Source organism: Aspergillus homomorphus, assembly GCF_003184865.1.
Source record: "Aspergillus homomorphus CBS 101889 unplaced genomic scaffold BO97scaffold_8, whole genome shotgun sequence".
NCBI classification, from domain to species: Eukaryota; Fungi; Ascomycota; class Eurotiomycetes; order Eurotiales; family Aspergillaceae; genus Aspergillus; species Aspergillus homomorphus.
Genome location: NW_020291894.1, coordinates 207483 through 219615, shown reverse-complemented (window position 1 = coordinate 219615; position 12133 = coordinate 207483). Strand labels below are relative to the sequence as shown.

The 12133-nt window shown below is 51.0% G+C and overlaps 5 protein-coding genes across 5 annotated transcripts; 3 read left to right on the top strand and 2 right to left on the bottom strand.

Moving 5' to 3' along the window:
* Positions 1 to 434: 434 nt before the first annotated feature.
* On the top strand, positions 435 to 3010 carry optD (small oligopeptide transporter, OPT family; the record flags this gene model as incomplete). Its single annotated transcript, XM_025698181.1, has 3 exons — positions 435 to 600; positions 660 to 2507; positions 2577 to 3010. The coding sequence occupies 3 exons, from the start codon at positions 435 to 437 to the stop codon at positions 2870 to 2872; spliced, it is 2310 nt and encodes a 769-aa protein (XP_025553690.1). The 3' UTR covers positions 2873 to 3010.
* Positions 3011 to 3063: 53 nt separating this feature from the next.
* BO97DRAFT_386270 (putative RNA annealing protein Yra1) lies at positions 3064 to 5752 on the bottom strand. Its single transcript, XM_025693520.1, has 6 exons — positions 5281 to 5752; positions 5192 to 5221; positions 4011 to 4175; positions 3888 to 3958; positions 3575 to 3839; positions 3064 to 3513 (listed from the first exon to the last, which is right to left on the bottom strand). The coding sequence occupies exons 1-6, from the start codon at positions 5494 to 5496 to the stop codon at positions 3511 to 3513; spliced, it is 750 nt and encodes a 249-aa protein (XP_025553689.1). The 5' UTR covers positions 5497 to 5752; the 3' UTR covers positions 3064 to 3510.
* A 313-nt stretch (positions 5753 to 6065) lies between these two features.
* BO97DRAFT_476450 (ESCRT-III subunit protein VPS24) lies at positions 6066 to 7467 on the bottom strand. The gene is made up of 2 exons (XM_025700480.1): positions 7113 to 7467; positions 6066 to 7052 (listed from the first exon to the last, which is right to left on the bottom strand). The coding sequence occupies exons 1-2, from the start codon at positions 7158 to 7160 to the stop codon at positions 6414 to 6416; spliced, it is 687 nt and encodes a 228-aa protein (XP_025553688.1). The 5' UTR covers positions 7161 to 7467; the 3' UTR covers positions 6066 to 6413.
* A 614-nt stretch (positions 7468 to 8081) lies between these two features.
* On the top strand, positions 8082 to 9464 carry wos2 (Hsp90 cochaperone SBA1). Its single transcript, XM_025692549.1, has 4 exons — positions 8082 to 8274; positions 8468 to 8793; positions 8855 to 9034; positions 9093 to 9464. The coding sequence occupies exons 1-4, from the start codon at positions 8247 to 8249 to the stop codon at positions 9159 to 9161; spliced, it is 603 nt and encodes a 200-aa protein (XP_025553687.1). The 5' UTR covers positions 8082 to 8246; the 3' UTR covers positions 9162 to 9464.
* Positions 9465 to 9754: 290 nt separating this feature from the next.
* Positions 9755 to 11895, top strand: BO97DRAFT_476448 (translation machinery-associated protein TMA46). Its single transcript, XM_025700479.1, has 4 exons — positions 9755 to 10224; positions 10293 to 10310; positions 10407 to 10957; positions 11015 to 11895. The coding sequence occupies exons 1-4, from the start codon at positions 10168 to 10170 to the stop codon at positions 11445 to 11447; spliced, it is 1059 nt and encodes a 352-aa protein (XP_025553686.1). The 5' UTR covers positions 9755 to 10167; the 3' UTR covers positions 11448 to 11895.
* The last annotated feature ends 238 nt before the right edge of the window (positions 11896 to 12133 follow it).

Sequence of the window (12133 nt, the reverse complement as noted above, 5' to 3'; positions counted from 1 at the left end):
TCTCTTTCGTTTCACCACATGATGCTTTGTGATTCCCCCTCTTTATCACAGCCCAGTTCTGCTGGGTCTAGAGCTTACTTCAAAGTCTTTGCTCAGCGTATCCTGGACTGTTTCACAATGTTTGTTCGATGCTCAGAACCCGTTAATCAGCCCAACGCCACCTCCTATCTCTGAGCATAGGGCTAGCACGGCTGTTATCTGAACACCAAGATAGACTACATACACCCATGCTTATCGGTCGCTTAAGCCCAAAGCTAGACACTAGTCAACCTGGGAGTGTCACCAGATGTGGCGATAAGAAGCAAGCCAAGACGACTATGGTTGAAGTATCTTTAAGAGCGCCGAATCTTGTCTGTGGCCTGCCATGGCTGCTGCCTTTCGTCGTCTTTCACCCCTCGGTGTCAAGAAACTGGCCACGCCGTTCATTCTCCAAGATGACTTCAGAAAAGCCTATAGAGCAAACTTCTAAGTCGCCCTACGCCACTGAAGATGTTGAAGTAGAGCAAGGGCGCCTAGATGATGTATATGCAATGGAGGAGGATGGCTCGGCAGACAAGGCAGTCTATGACTATGACTCGGAGCACTCGCCTTTCACTGAGGGTTCGTGATTAACTCTTTTGGCTCGCAGGTTGGAACTTCCTAACATGAACATCAAACAGTGCGCGCCGTCGTACCTGAAACAGATGACCCGAGCATGCCCGTTAGCACATTCCGGATGTGGCTGCTTGGCTTCATCTTCACCATGGTGGGCTCCGGCATCAATCAGTTCTTCTCGCTACGGTATCCTTCGGTACATATAGTGTCCTTGGTCGCGGAGCTGCTGGCTTATCCCTGTGGTGTCTTCTTGGCCAAGGTCTTGCCCATGCAGTCTATAAGCCTCGGGCCATTGGGGAGCTTTTCCCTCAACCCAGACCGGCAGTTCAATATCAAGGAGCATGCATTGATCGTCATCATGAGCAACGTTTCCTTTGGTTACGGGAGTGCGGACTCTACCAACATTATCCAAGCCTCTAGCTCCCAGTTCTATAACTTCGGTCTGTCAGCGGGATTCTCAGTTCTAGTGGTCCTTTGCGCACAGCTACTGGGACTCGGCGTGGCTGGACTCGCTGCTCCGTGGCTGGTGGAGCCTGCACGAATCGTGTGGCCACAGGTCCTATCGAATTGCGCGATGCTCGAGACACTCCATTCGCGGGCAAATAGTGTTGCGAATGGCTGGATGATTTCCCGACTTCGATTCTTCCTCTACGTCACTGCAGCTGGCTTCGTATGGTACTTTTTCCCAGGACTGATGTTCACGGCACTCTCATACTTCACCTGGGTCTGCTGGATTGCTCCTCGCAACAAGATTGTAAATCAACTATTTGGCATGCAGACAGGGTTGGGCCTAAGCCCCATTACCTTCGACTGGAGCCAGGTCGCGTACAATACCAACCCGCTGCTTTCCCCATCATGGGCTGCAATCAACGTCTTTGCAGGATTCGCACTCTTCTTCTGGATAGTGGTGCCGGGCATCTATTACTCTAACACATGGTATACAGCTTACCTTCCCCTAATGACGGCGGACGTCTACGACCGAACAGGTGCAGAGTACAATACTACTCGCGTTATCAGCTCACAGAACACCCTTGATGTCGAGGAATACAAGAACTACTCCCCTCCATACCTCCCAGCCACGTACGCCTTTGTCTACGGATTATCCTTTGCATCCATCACCGCCGTCCTGACTCACATCGGAGTCTGGCACAGCAAAGAGATTTGGGCCGCCCTTAAAGGAAAGAGCAAGCTGGACATCCATGCCAGACTGATGAAGAACTATAAGAAGACTCCTTGGTATTGGTACGCAGCCATCATCGTGGTGATCACAGCCATTGCGATTGCGGTAGTTGAAGTCTACCATACCAAACTCCCTGTGTACGGCGTCTTCCTTGCTCTCATTATCCCCGCCATCTACATGATCCCCTGCGGTATCATCCAAGGCATTACCAACGTGGACGCCAATCAGCTGAACGTCCTCGCCGAATTCATCGGCGGCTATATGTTCGAGGGTAAGCCCCTGGCCAACATGCTCTTCAAAATTTTGAGCACGGATGTGGTGGGCCAAGGTGTCTACTTCGCCATGGACATGAAACTAGGCCACTACCTAAAGGTCCCGCCACGTACCCTATTCATGGCGCAAGGGCTGGCCACCATTCTCGGAGCCCTGACCCAGGCAGGCGTCACTATCTGGATGCTCGGCAACATTACGGAGATCTGCTCCTCCGATCAAGCCGACGGATTCACCTGCCCCAACGGCCGCACCGTCTACTCCTCCTCAGTGATCTGGGGCCTCGTCGGCCCGCGCCGCCTATACTCTGTCGGCAAGATCTACTCCTCCCTACTGCATTTCTTCTGGATCGGCGCTATCGCCCCGCTGGTCACCTACCTCCTGTACAAGTACACCCGCAATCGCTTCTGGAAGCTCGTCAACTGGCCCCTCATCTTCGTCGGCACCTACAACGTCCCTCCAGGTGAGCCACTTTCTCACGCGCCTCCTTCCCTGTTCCCTACATACTAACCCCAAATTTTAACCGTCACAGCAACGGGAATCAACTACTCCAGCTGGGCCCTTGTCAACTTCATCTTCAACCACCTCATCAAACGTCGCTTCTTCGCCTGGTGGACCAAATATAATTATATCCTCGCCGCCGCCCTCGACACCGGCCTCGCCCTCAGCGGCATCTTCATTTTCTTCTGCATCTCCTACCCCGGCGCCGTGTTTCCTGATTGGTGGGGCAACACTGTCTACCTCAACACGGCGGATGGGGACGGCGTGCCGTGGAAGGAGATGCCGGCTGCAGGGTATTTCGGGCCTGCGAATGGGACGTGGAGTTGAGAGTTGTCTTGTTGTCTTCGCTTTGTTAGCAGTGGTGCGGTGAGTGGCAATGCATACATAGTTAAGTAGGATTGGTTTCTGGAAGACGTGGTGTGTGAATTTCGAATATATATTGTACTATGAGTGGTTAACTCGAGGAAATAATGCATTACGCGTGGTACGTGTGGCTGGAATACAACTGATTCTGACGTCCTTCGCTTTCTTGCAGCTTACTTATTGAGAAATCCTAGAATGATACACTGACGCCAAAGTCCGAAGAGATTGTCTGTACCAAGAAACTGTCCGTACAAATACTGTAAGTGTACAGGGAATCATAGCTTGCTGAGAGATGCATTGACCACAAGCTTCTTTATTAGATACAGATAACAAACCCAATCTTCCCACCACCGGTAGTTCCTAACGCATTAAAAGAGCCACAGAAATAAGAGAAAAGGTGGAGCAAAAGCAAAGAGCAGTAAACACATTCCGAAATGCAAGAGGGGAGGAAAAGGTAAAAAATAAGGAGAATTCAACTCGAATCCAACCGGCAGACCCCGAGTGCGTAAAGAGTGGCCAGGTGGTAGGCAAGAAAACCCAGACCCTTCGAAGGATTTGAAAGTGACTTCACGTTTCTCAGTGAAGAGTGCATCGTGGATCGTTTACTGAGACGAAGAAACATGAGTTTGTGGATTCTGGCAGAATTGAGGGAAAGAGGGGACTTACAGAGATTTCAGCCATGCCGAGATCCTCACCAGCTGCAGCCTGTTGCTGCTGAGGAGCTCCGTTCGCCTGAGCGTTGCCATCGGCAGGGCCAGAGTTTTCGTTGGTAGCGAAGTAATCGACCATCTCGGCATCAAGCTCCTCCACGGTCTTGGGCTTAGGGCGGTTGAGAGTACGGCCGGTCTTACGAGCGCCACGGCGGCCACGTCCTTGGCCATTAGTGGCGGCCTTATTGGCAGTAGCAGGCTTGGGCTTGGGTTTGGTGGAGCTTGACAAAGTTAGTTGCGACCAAGTAAAGACAGACATCGCTACTTACACAACACGGTCACCAAGAGGCTTGGGAGCAGGAACGTTGGGAGCATGAGAGGCATCAACGACAACCTCGATCTAGTAGCCGTTAGCGTCACAAGTTCGAGATGGAGAGGACAGTAAAACTGACCTTCATGGGTCTCCCATCGACAAGAAGGCCATTCAACTCCTTGGCAGCCTTGGCAGCTGTGTCGGGTTTGCTGAAGACGATAGATGCAATGCCACGGCTAGTGCCGTTCTGGTTGTAAGTGAGCATAACTCGCTTCACGGGACCTGCAGACTTGGTGAAATATTCCTAAAGCACCAGCAGATCGAATTAGTATACCGAATCAAGAAGTTCAGTTGCAGAAACCGGCAAAGTATCGGCATGAACGCAATTTCGAAAGATGCATATAACGGCCTCAGAGCGACATCAAGGAGCATCAGCGAGCACATCGCGGCAGTTAGTTGTCAGCACGGGTAATCCCTCCAAATTCCCTGCACCAGAGTAAGGTATTGCAAGCGGCCGGTCATATTTTCCCAGTAGATCTGCAACCAAGAAGATCCTGAACGTCTTGTCCCCCCACTCATTCCACCCTCACGCAATTTTGTAGTCATCAGACGCCCGGCAAGAGGCTCCTCAATGGGTTGACAGGACATCCACCAAGCACGCGTGTCCCACACCGACACATAGGTTGCAATTGTCACGACAAGCAGCGAACGTGTACTCAGAACCCCCAGATACCCTCCTTAACAGTCCAGCCCGAGAAATGCAAGGCATAGATAATCTCACGATGCCCGAAAGGAGATGCATCGTGCCCCAGCTAAACACGATAGCATCATCCGACAAACATGTGGTATAATATGATGTCCGACCGCAACTCGCGCTCGAGGCGTTAGGTTGGGTTTACTGCTGGCATGCCGATGCGCTCGCTGATGCCCGACAATCCTGACTAGAGGAATAATTCGGGCTTGACCAAGCGAGCAAAAAATACGGAGACATGCTTGAGTGGCCATCCATAGCACAGTCTGCGGCATTGAAAGAATCCAAGCGGGTCACCGAGGGCTCCGCTCTGGCTTTGATGCGCCATTCGCAAGACTGTGGCAGAACTCGACTTTGGCAGACTTTCGAAGCGCGAGAGAACTTGTTTGCGCGGCCGAAAGCCTCAAAGGAGACTGCTGCCTGTGCTGATGTCCACAATCCACCACGACGATGAGGTATGCATGGAGGTGGCAAGGATCGAAACGCGAGTGAAGCCGTTGCGCATCGAACGTTTCGGGAAAGAAACATGGCGATAGAAACCCAAGGCAAAGGCCTTTCAATCAACATACCTTGATATTGGCCTCGTTCACATCGGCAGGCTGGAGAGGAAAGTTAGCTCTTGGTCTCATGCAGAAGAAATACATTGGATCGAACATACCAAGCCGCTGACCATAATTTTGCTTTCACGCGAGACAGGGTGACCATTTGGAACGACCTTGCCGGAAGGCTTGGCAGTCTTGGTGGTCTTCTTCACGCCTCCGATGGGAACAGAAGCAGTTGCAGCCTTGGGCGCCGAACGACGATCGCGACGACGGGCACCCTGACGACGGCTGACGAGAATCTCGTCAAGAGACTTGTCCAATTTGCCAGACATGATTGTAGAAGTTGAGGTAGTCGAGCAAGAGATGAGAGATTGATGGAAAGCTTTCGCAAGTCGCGAGTGTTACGCCACTGAGTTTCGCGACTTTTTCAGATGCGAAGGCGATTGTTCTGGGTAAAGCTGGTCCAGAAGCTGGGATACGAGCTGGACAAGAGAAAGTAATAAGAGAATTAGCGGGAGACGAAGTTACACCACGCGAAGGAGAAGGCAGCGATGCAGGATGGTGATAGAAGCGATGCGGATGAGGTTGGATGAAGGAAGGGAAACGGGAGGATGGAGAAGATAAGCAACTTGGAAGGGCGGAGGGGAGAGGCTGAGTCACCCTAGTCCCGATCAGGCCTTTTCGAGCTACCCGCATTGGGAAAGTTAAGGCATCATCATATCCACATCAGGATCATGATTGCATTGAATTCTGGACTGCAGAAGTGAAAAATTGACGTATATGGGGGGTTGTCGAGGTGAATTGATGTTTACATTGTGCTATTCACTATGAGTATCTATCGTCAGTCCCTCCGAAAAGCAAGATAATACGCGGATTATGATCAATGTTAATGTTAGATTATGCCAAGGTTGCCGCTGCCCAAACAAACACCAGGATAACAGGCGCAACGACCCGACCATACTGGTAATGTATGGTGACATTGGAAATAGTCGCATTCATAAACAACGCACGGTCGAATAAGACACAGAACTGCCGATATGGTAAAGGTAACGCAGTGTAGTAGAAGCACTAGAAGCCAGGGCCTGCCCAAGAACAAAATATTCAAAGCAGAAACGGATCAAAACACCCTCCCTGCCACGCCCTATCCAATTGAACGCCATCTAAGACTGTATGAATGAAAATAGACAACATGATGAAGCGCATGCATTAGACCTTCTTTAAGTCATTAGTGTGTCCGCATGCCTTTTCTTCAGCTCTTCAAGGCCTCCAGTCTCCCCCTCATCTGTGCAAGCGTTGCTTCTTGGTCCTCGAGCTCGTCTTCGGGCTCCGGGGCTTCTTCCAGAGGCTTTTCGGGCCTGACACCTTCCACCTGGGATAATTTGCCCTGGAGAATCTCCTGCAAGACTTTATCGACTTCCTCCTCCGCTTCATCCTCCTCGTCTTCGAGCAATTCATTATTCGGGATCGCATCATCAACCATTTCCTCAATGATCCCAGCCCGTACTAACTCGGTCGACAGTTGTCGCATCGTAGCCGTCAGTTCCGGCATACGGACCAGAGTATTGACATCCTTCATGATCCCCGTCGACTTCTTGAGGCTCCCTTGAATCTTGCGCACCGAAAACGCTTCGTTGACCTGCATGTGAACGCTCTGCAGCTGAGCTCGGCTGGTGTGTAGACGAGTCGATTGCTTGCGAATCCGAACAAGTTCTCGCGCAAAAGTCTTGGCTTCCATATTGGCCTGCTTCGCTTGGGACGGATTTCGCTGAGCTCGTCGAGATGCACTCACGATGTGCTGTCGTGTTTTGCTTTCTAGGTTCTTGAGTTGGGAAATATCACGATCCAACTGGCGAGTATTGGCACGGATGAGCTGATTGCATTTCCGCATCTACAATTAAGAACCAAGGTCAGGAACTGGACGAGTTTAAATGCCTGCGTGTGACAATACCTGTGCTTGGGGATCGGGACCAAAGAAAACCGCCTTGAGGGTCTCCATGTTGAGTGACTCTGGGCAGTTCAACTGCTAATCAATTCCTTCTAGGTGTGCGGTAGACTGAAGGTATGGTTGAGGCTTCGTGGGTACAGGGAAGCGTGGACAAGCGTCTATCAGGAGGAACTCGAAGGCTTATCCGGAGACCTTGGCAACAGGGCGGGGTATTGATGGAGTCTCGGATGAGCCTCCTCTTGTACGGCTACAGGAGATAGAAAAGTCAATTCAGAGAATGAGTCGTCAACTCAGCAGTCATAGCAGCAGATCATCAAGTAGTTTCTGACCGGCCGAAACCTGTTGTCGTTCACATTGCTGCAAGTAGTGTGCCTGGCGCTACCGCACTCAGTCAAGCCCGGCTGGAGAGTCGGGCGAAATCCAGCTGACTCATCTCCAAATGCGGTGACGTCGCTAAAAAGCGTCACCGCCCTGAAGCAGATCACCCTATCTACATGTGCTACTGAATGTGAACTCATCTAACTTTCATGCCCGCTAAGTGGTTATCTATTAGTTTCATGATATAGCATCTCTTATACTAGAGGCGGGAAGAAATTGTAGGTCGCCGTCCTACCGAGACGGCTCAAGGTGAGTGATGGCAATCTAGTAGCCTACTCTTGTCCTCAGGATCAATCATCAAGGCACAAGCCATAACCTAGTTTTGCGCGTGCAGAACTTGGTAAGAGGAACTATCTCACATGCCTCGTGTATCGACGGTCTATTGAAGAACTTGGTATGCTCCATATCGGGTCAATAGCTGAATACGGTCTGTGACACCTGGTGCAGTGTTCGTTGATCTGCTGGTTGACAGCGAAGTGTGGTAATTACTTATGGAGGGGCTGCAAATTGAACAAACTCTGTGCGGGCGGGAGAGTTCCAGTACTTTCTAGCACCACTTCCAGCCGATCGCTCAGCTTTAGAGGTAGCCGGACTGGGTTTCACCTGCTGCTGCTGCTGCTGCTGCTGCTAAACTGTTGCTGCTGCTCTGCTTCCTACCTAGAGATCCAATCCACCTCACTTTCTCAACCTTCCTAATCCGATCGATTTGTCTTCTACATCTCAATCTTACGCTTCTCTAATCTACCTATCACTTTGATAATGTCTCTTCCCCAGGTTCACCCCGAAGGTATGTGTTTCTTCCGACCCGTTCCTCATTTCTACCTTTCCCCGCTCTTGGTTTTTGTGACTCGCATGGTGGCCAGTCGTCATAAAACGCCCCGGCTTGAGCGTGACTTGATACCAACTCTACGGCCTTTCAATTCTCCAATAGCTTCTCATCTCCGACTTGACCAAATGCTGATGATTTCTGCTCTTTCCAGTTACATGGGCCCAGCGCTCCTCGACTACTGAGCCCGAGCGCAACTACCTCTACGTGAGCATCAAGGCTCCCGATGTCGCTCGCAGTGATGCTTCGCTCCAGATTACCTCCAACAACGTCACTTTCAGCGGCGAGTCCAAAAAGGGCGTAAAATACCAAGTCTCGCTCGATCTTTTCGCCGAGATCGACCCTGAGCACTCGAAGACGAACCACAGTGACCGTGAGGTCGAGCTGGTGCTGCGCAAGAAGGAGCTGAAGGAGGAGTACTGGCCCCGTCTGTTGAAGACGACCCAGAAGGTCCACTTCCTCAAGACCGACTTCGATAAGGTATAGTGGTCCCATTCGTGCCCCGTCAATTGAAAAGCTGACAAGGCTGACTTGCATCCAGTGGGTCGATGAGGACGAGCAGGACGAGGCCCCTGAGGATGACTACGCGAACGGCTTCGGCGGTATGGACGCAGGAGATATGGCTGGTGGTGGCGGCCTTGGCAACATTGACTTCTCTAAGCTTGGTGGCCTCCCTGGTATGAACGGCGGAGGCTTCGAAGCAGGAGAGGGAGACGAGGAGGTAAGCTCAATCTGACCCTACAAGAATTTCTGCGTACATCTTCTAATGCAATAACCAGGATGAGGACATGCCCGAGCTTGAAGAGGCCGGCGAGGACAAGGAGGCCAAGATCAAGGAGGTTGCCTAAACTTGAGAAGGATTACTCGCGGAGATGCGCGTTGCGACATACAGATATGAAGAATGAAGGCATAAACGAATGCGCTTATCACAATCAGCATCAATGAGCCTTTACGCTCAGTCTATCGTATACTATATTGATCGCGACTCATAGTGTGACTAATTGGCGCAAAGTCGAACGAGAGGTTAGTTTGAACGGCCTTATCGGAGAGGCGAAAGAAGAGAGAGACAAGTTGGAAAGGAAGCGAATATTTTTTTTTTCTTCATTGGTATGAGATGACGAAATAGCCAACGACGTTTTTGCTACTAAGACTATGGCTCTTCTTCCACTCCGTAAATTGCCCGAGTAGCCCTACTGCTATTTTTCCGATGATGTCAATAGGGCCCCTCCTCGATGTGTGGCTTTGCGACCGTAAGGAAAGGTGACCAGAACCGCGACCGACCATGAATAATTACTGATGGGATATGCCCATTCCTTCGGGGCAAAAAGGCAACATAGTATCTCAATGATTTTGGCCCATGTGAAAAGTTTTTTGCCTGCGCAAACCCGACAAGTGGTTGCGCCGGTGAGGGTTCGACCGCAGTTTGGCTATTCGACTCAATTGGCGGAGAGGCAGATTATGTGAAGTTGTTCCGCCACACTTGGAAACCCACACCTTGAAAATGTGGAGGAACCTGCAACCACTGCCTTCTTCTCTCTTCTTGTTCGTTTGACCATCCCGGTTGTTGATTCTTATCCTGCCCAGCCACGGCGTTGTGATTTTCTTGTCTGACTCTTTTTGGACGTCAGGCCGACTCTCATTCAGACATTCTCCTTGTCTTGTCTATTGTAATTCACTCCTCCGCTAGCGGACTGTACCTTTCATCAGCCCGCTTGAGTTTGGCTCGTCTGTGGAAGTTCCCTTCTTCAACTTCCCAATTCTATACTTGAGGGCGCATACTCTCATCTGAGCAACTCTTCCCTTCTATATTCCATTTTTGTTCCCAAAAAAGCGCATAAGATAAAAGCCGCCATCATGCCTCCCAAGAAAGCTGATCAACCTAAGAAGAAGAAGGCCACGGTCGACGACAAGGTTTGACCCTTCTGACTCAATGGCAGACGAATTGCAGCGTGGCTAACCTTTGCAATCCTCTCTCTCAGACCTTTGGTATGAAAAACGTATGTGAAGTCCATTGATTCCGTCGCACCCATCGTCCTTGCGCTATTCGCCCAGTAAAAGGCCCTTCCGCTGACCGGTGACTTTTCCCTATGCAGAAAAAAGGTGGTTCCGCCAAACGACAGATCGCCCAACTCAACGCGCAAGCGGCATCCAACAAGAACGCCGAAGAGAAGAAGCGAGAAGCCGAAAAGGCTCGTCGGGAGGCCGAGAAGAAGGCTGCTGAGCAAGCCAGGAAGGAGGCGGCCGACCTGTTCAAGCCCGTACAGGTCCAGAAGGTTCCTTTTGGTGTCGATCCCAAGACGGTCGTTTGTATTTTTTACAAGCAGGGCAACTGTGAGAAGGGTCGCAAGTGTAAATTCAGCCACGACCTGAGCCTGGAGCGCAAGGCCGCCAAGAGAGATTTGTACACCGATTCTCGAGATGTCAAGGCTGCGGAGGAGGAGGCCAAGAAGAAGGACACCATGGACGATTGGGACGAGGAGAAACTGCGCAAGGTCGTCATGAGCAAGCACGGTAACCCTCGGACTACGACGGACAAGGTCTGCAAGTACTTTATTGAAGCGGTCGAGAACCAGAAGTACGGTTGGTTCTGGACCTGTCCCAATGGAGGCGACAAATGCATGTACAAGCACAGCTTGCCACCAGGGTATGTTTTTACTTTCCTGTTATACATTATTTCGCGCGCAGCTGACAACCTGTCTAGATTCGTCCTGAAGACCAAGGAGCAGAAGGCATCAGAAAAGGCCTTGATGGACAAATCACCGCTCAACACCCTGACGCTGGAGGATTGGTTGGAATCCGAACGCCACAAGCTCACGGGCGATCTGACCCCTGTCACCCCCGAGACCTTCGCCCAGTGGAAGAAGGAGCGCTTGGACAAGAAGGCTGCCGAAGAGCAGGCTCAGAAGGCCAAGGAAGCCACTGGACGAACCTTGTTCGAAAGCGGGAACTGGCGCGCTGAGGACAGCGAGAGTGAGAGTGAAGACGAGGATGATGGAGTGTGGAACCTGGAAGCTCTGCGGCGGGAGACGGAGAAGATCCGCGAGCAGAAGGAAGAGGAACGCCTGGCCAAGCTACAGGGTGAACCCGTGCCGGTTTCGAATGACGCACAGATCGCCCAAGAAGGTGCAGGCTGAATGAGTCCTGTACGAAGCTCCCAAGTAAGCGAACTTGCTTGGGTGTTTGGGCTGCGAACCTCCCACACTACAATCGGTGAACCGGGCCGTTGCCCGGGCCCGAGATGTTGATCGTGTTGATGGACGGTGGATACGATGCTCTCCCGTTGCGTATCCCGCAGGTATATGCTACGTGATCGTTTGTATTGATCTCCGCGACTGGGTTTGATGGCTCCGACGGTTAACGTGAAGACGGTTTGTCGTGTCGCCTTTGGTTCTTCCCTTCAGATACCCTGCGAAGGATATTGAGGTTTGATTCAATGCTCAAAGCCTTGATCGAGAGAACAGCCAAGGCGGCGGAGATTACACAGGATTGAGATAGATCAATGTGTTGCGGTGAGAGGATGACTGACATGATTTACTAAGCCATATTTGTATGTAAGATTTTCTCTCAAACATAAGCCAGCGCTGTCTTTGGCATGTTATCGTCCTTTCTAGTAGAGTCATGCTTCACAGTTCCTATTTCCAGGCATCATTTTCAGTAAGTATGATCGGACATTTTTGTCAAGAGAATAATCAATCCTTCCTCGGCCAAAACGAGGTTCTTCCACAGCCACAGCATCCAGTCTTTGAGAGAGATCAAAGTGCTGCGGAAATGTATGAGTAAGTGATCTATGCTCGCATACGGGATACTTGAAATATCCCAA

Excerpts from the sequence above, each read along its gene's own strand:
- BO97DRAFT_476448 (XM_025700479.1), top strand. The coding sequence starts at position 10,168 with ATGCCTCCCAAGAAAGCTGATCAACCTAAGAAGAAGAAGGCCACGGTC. Across the intron at positions 10,958-11,014 it reads AAGCACAGCTTGCCACCAGG|ATTCGTCCTGAAGACCAAGG; the intron begins GTATGTTTTTAC and ends CAACCTGTCTAG.
- BO97DRAFT_476450 (XM_025700480.1), bottom strand. The coding sequence starts at position 7,160 with ATGGAGACCCTCAAGGCGGTTTTCTTTGGTCCCGATCCCCAAGCACAG. Across the intron at positions 7,053-7,112 it reads GTCCCGATCCCCAAGCACAG|ATGCGGAAATGCAATCAGCT; the intron begins GTATTGTCACAC and ends TCTTAATTGTAG.
- wos2 (XM_025692549.1), top strand. The coding sequence starts at position 8,247 with ATGTCTCTTCCCCAGGTTCACCCCGAAG. Across the intron at positions 8,794-8,854 it reads TCAAGACCGACTTCGATAAG|TGGGTCGATGAGGACGAGCA; the intron begins GTATAGTGGTCC and ends ACTTGCATCCAG. Across the intron at positions 9,035-9,092 it reads CAGGAGAGGGAGACGAGGAG|GATGAGGACATGCCCGAGCT; the intron begins GTAAGCTCAATC and ends TGCAATAACCAG.
- BO97DRAFT_386270 (XM_025693520.1), bottom strand. The coding sequence starts at position 5,496 with ATGTCTGGCAAATTGGACAAGTCTCTTGACGAGATTCTCGTCAGCCGT. Across the intron at positions 4,176-5,191 it reads TGAACGAGGCCAATATCAAG|GAATATTTCACCAAGTCTGC; the intron begins GTATGTTGATTG and ends CTGGTGCTTTAG. Across the intron at positions 3,959-4,010 it reads TCGATGGGAGACCCATGAAG|ATCGAGGTTGTCGTTGATGC; the intron begins GTCAGTTTTACT and ends AACGGCTACTAG.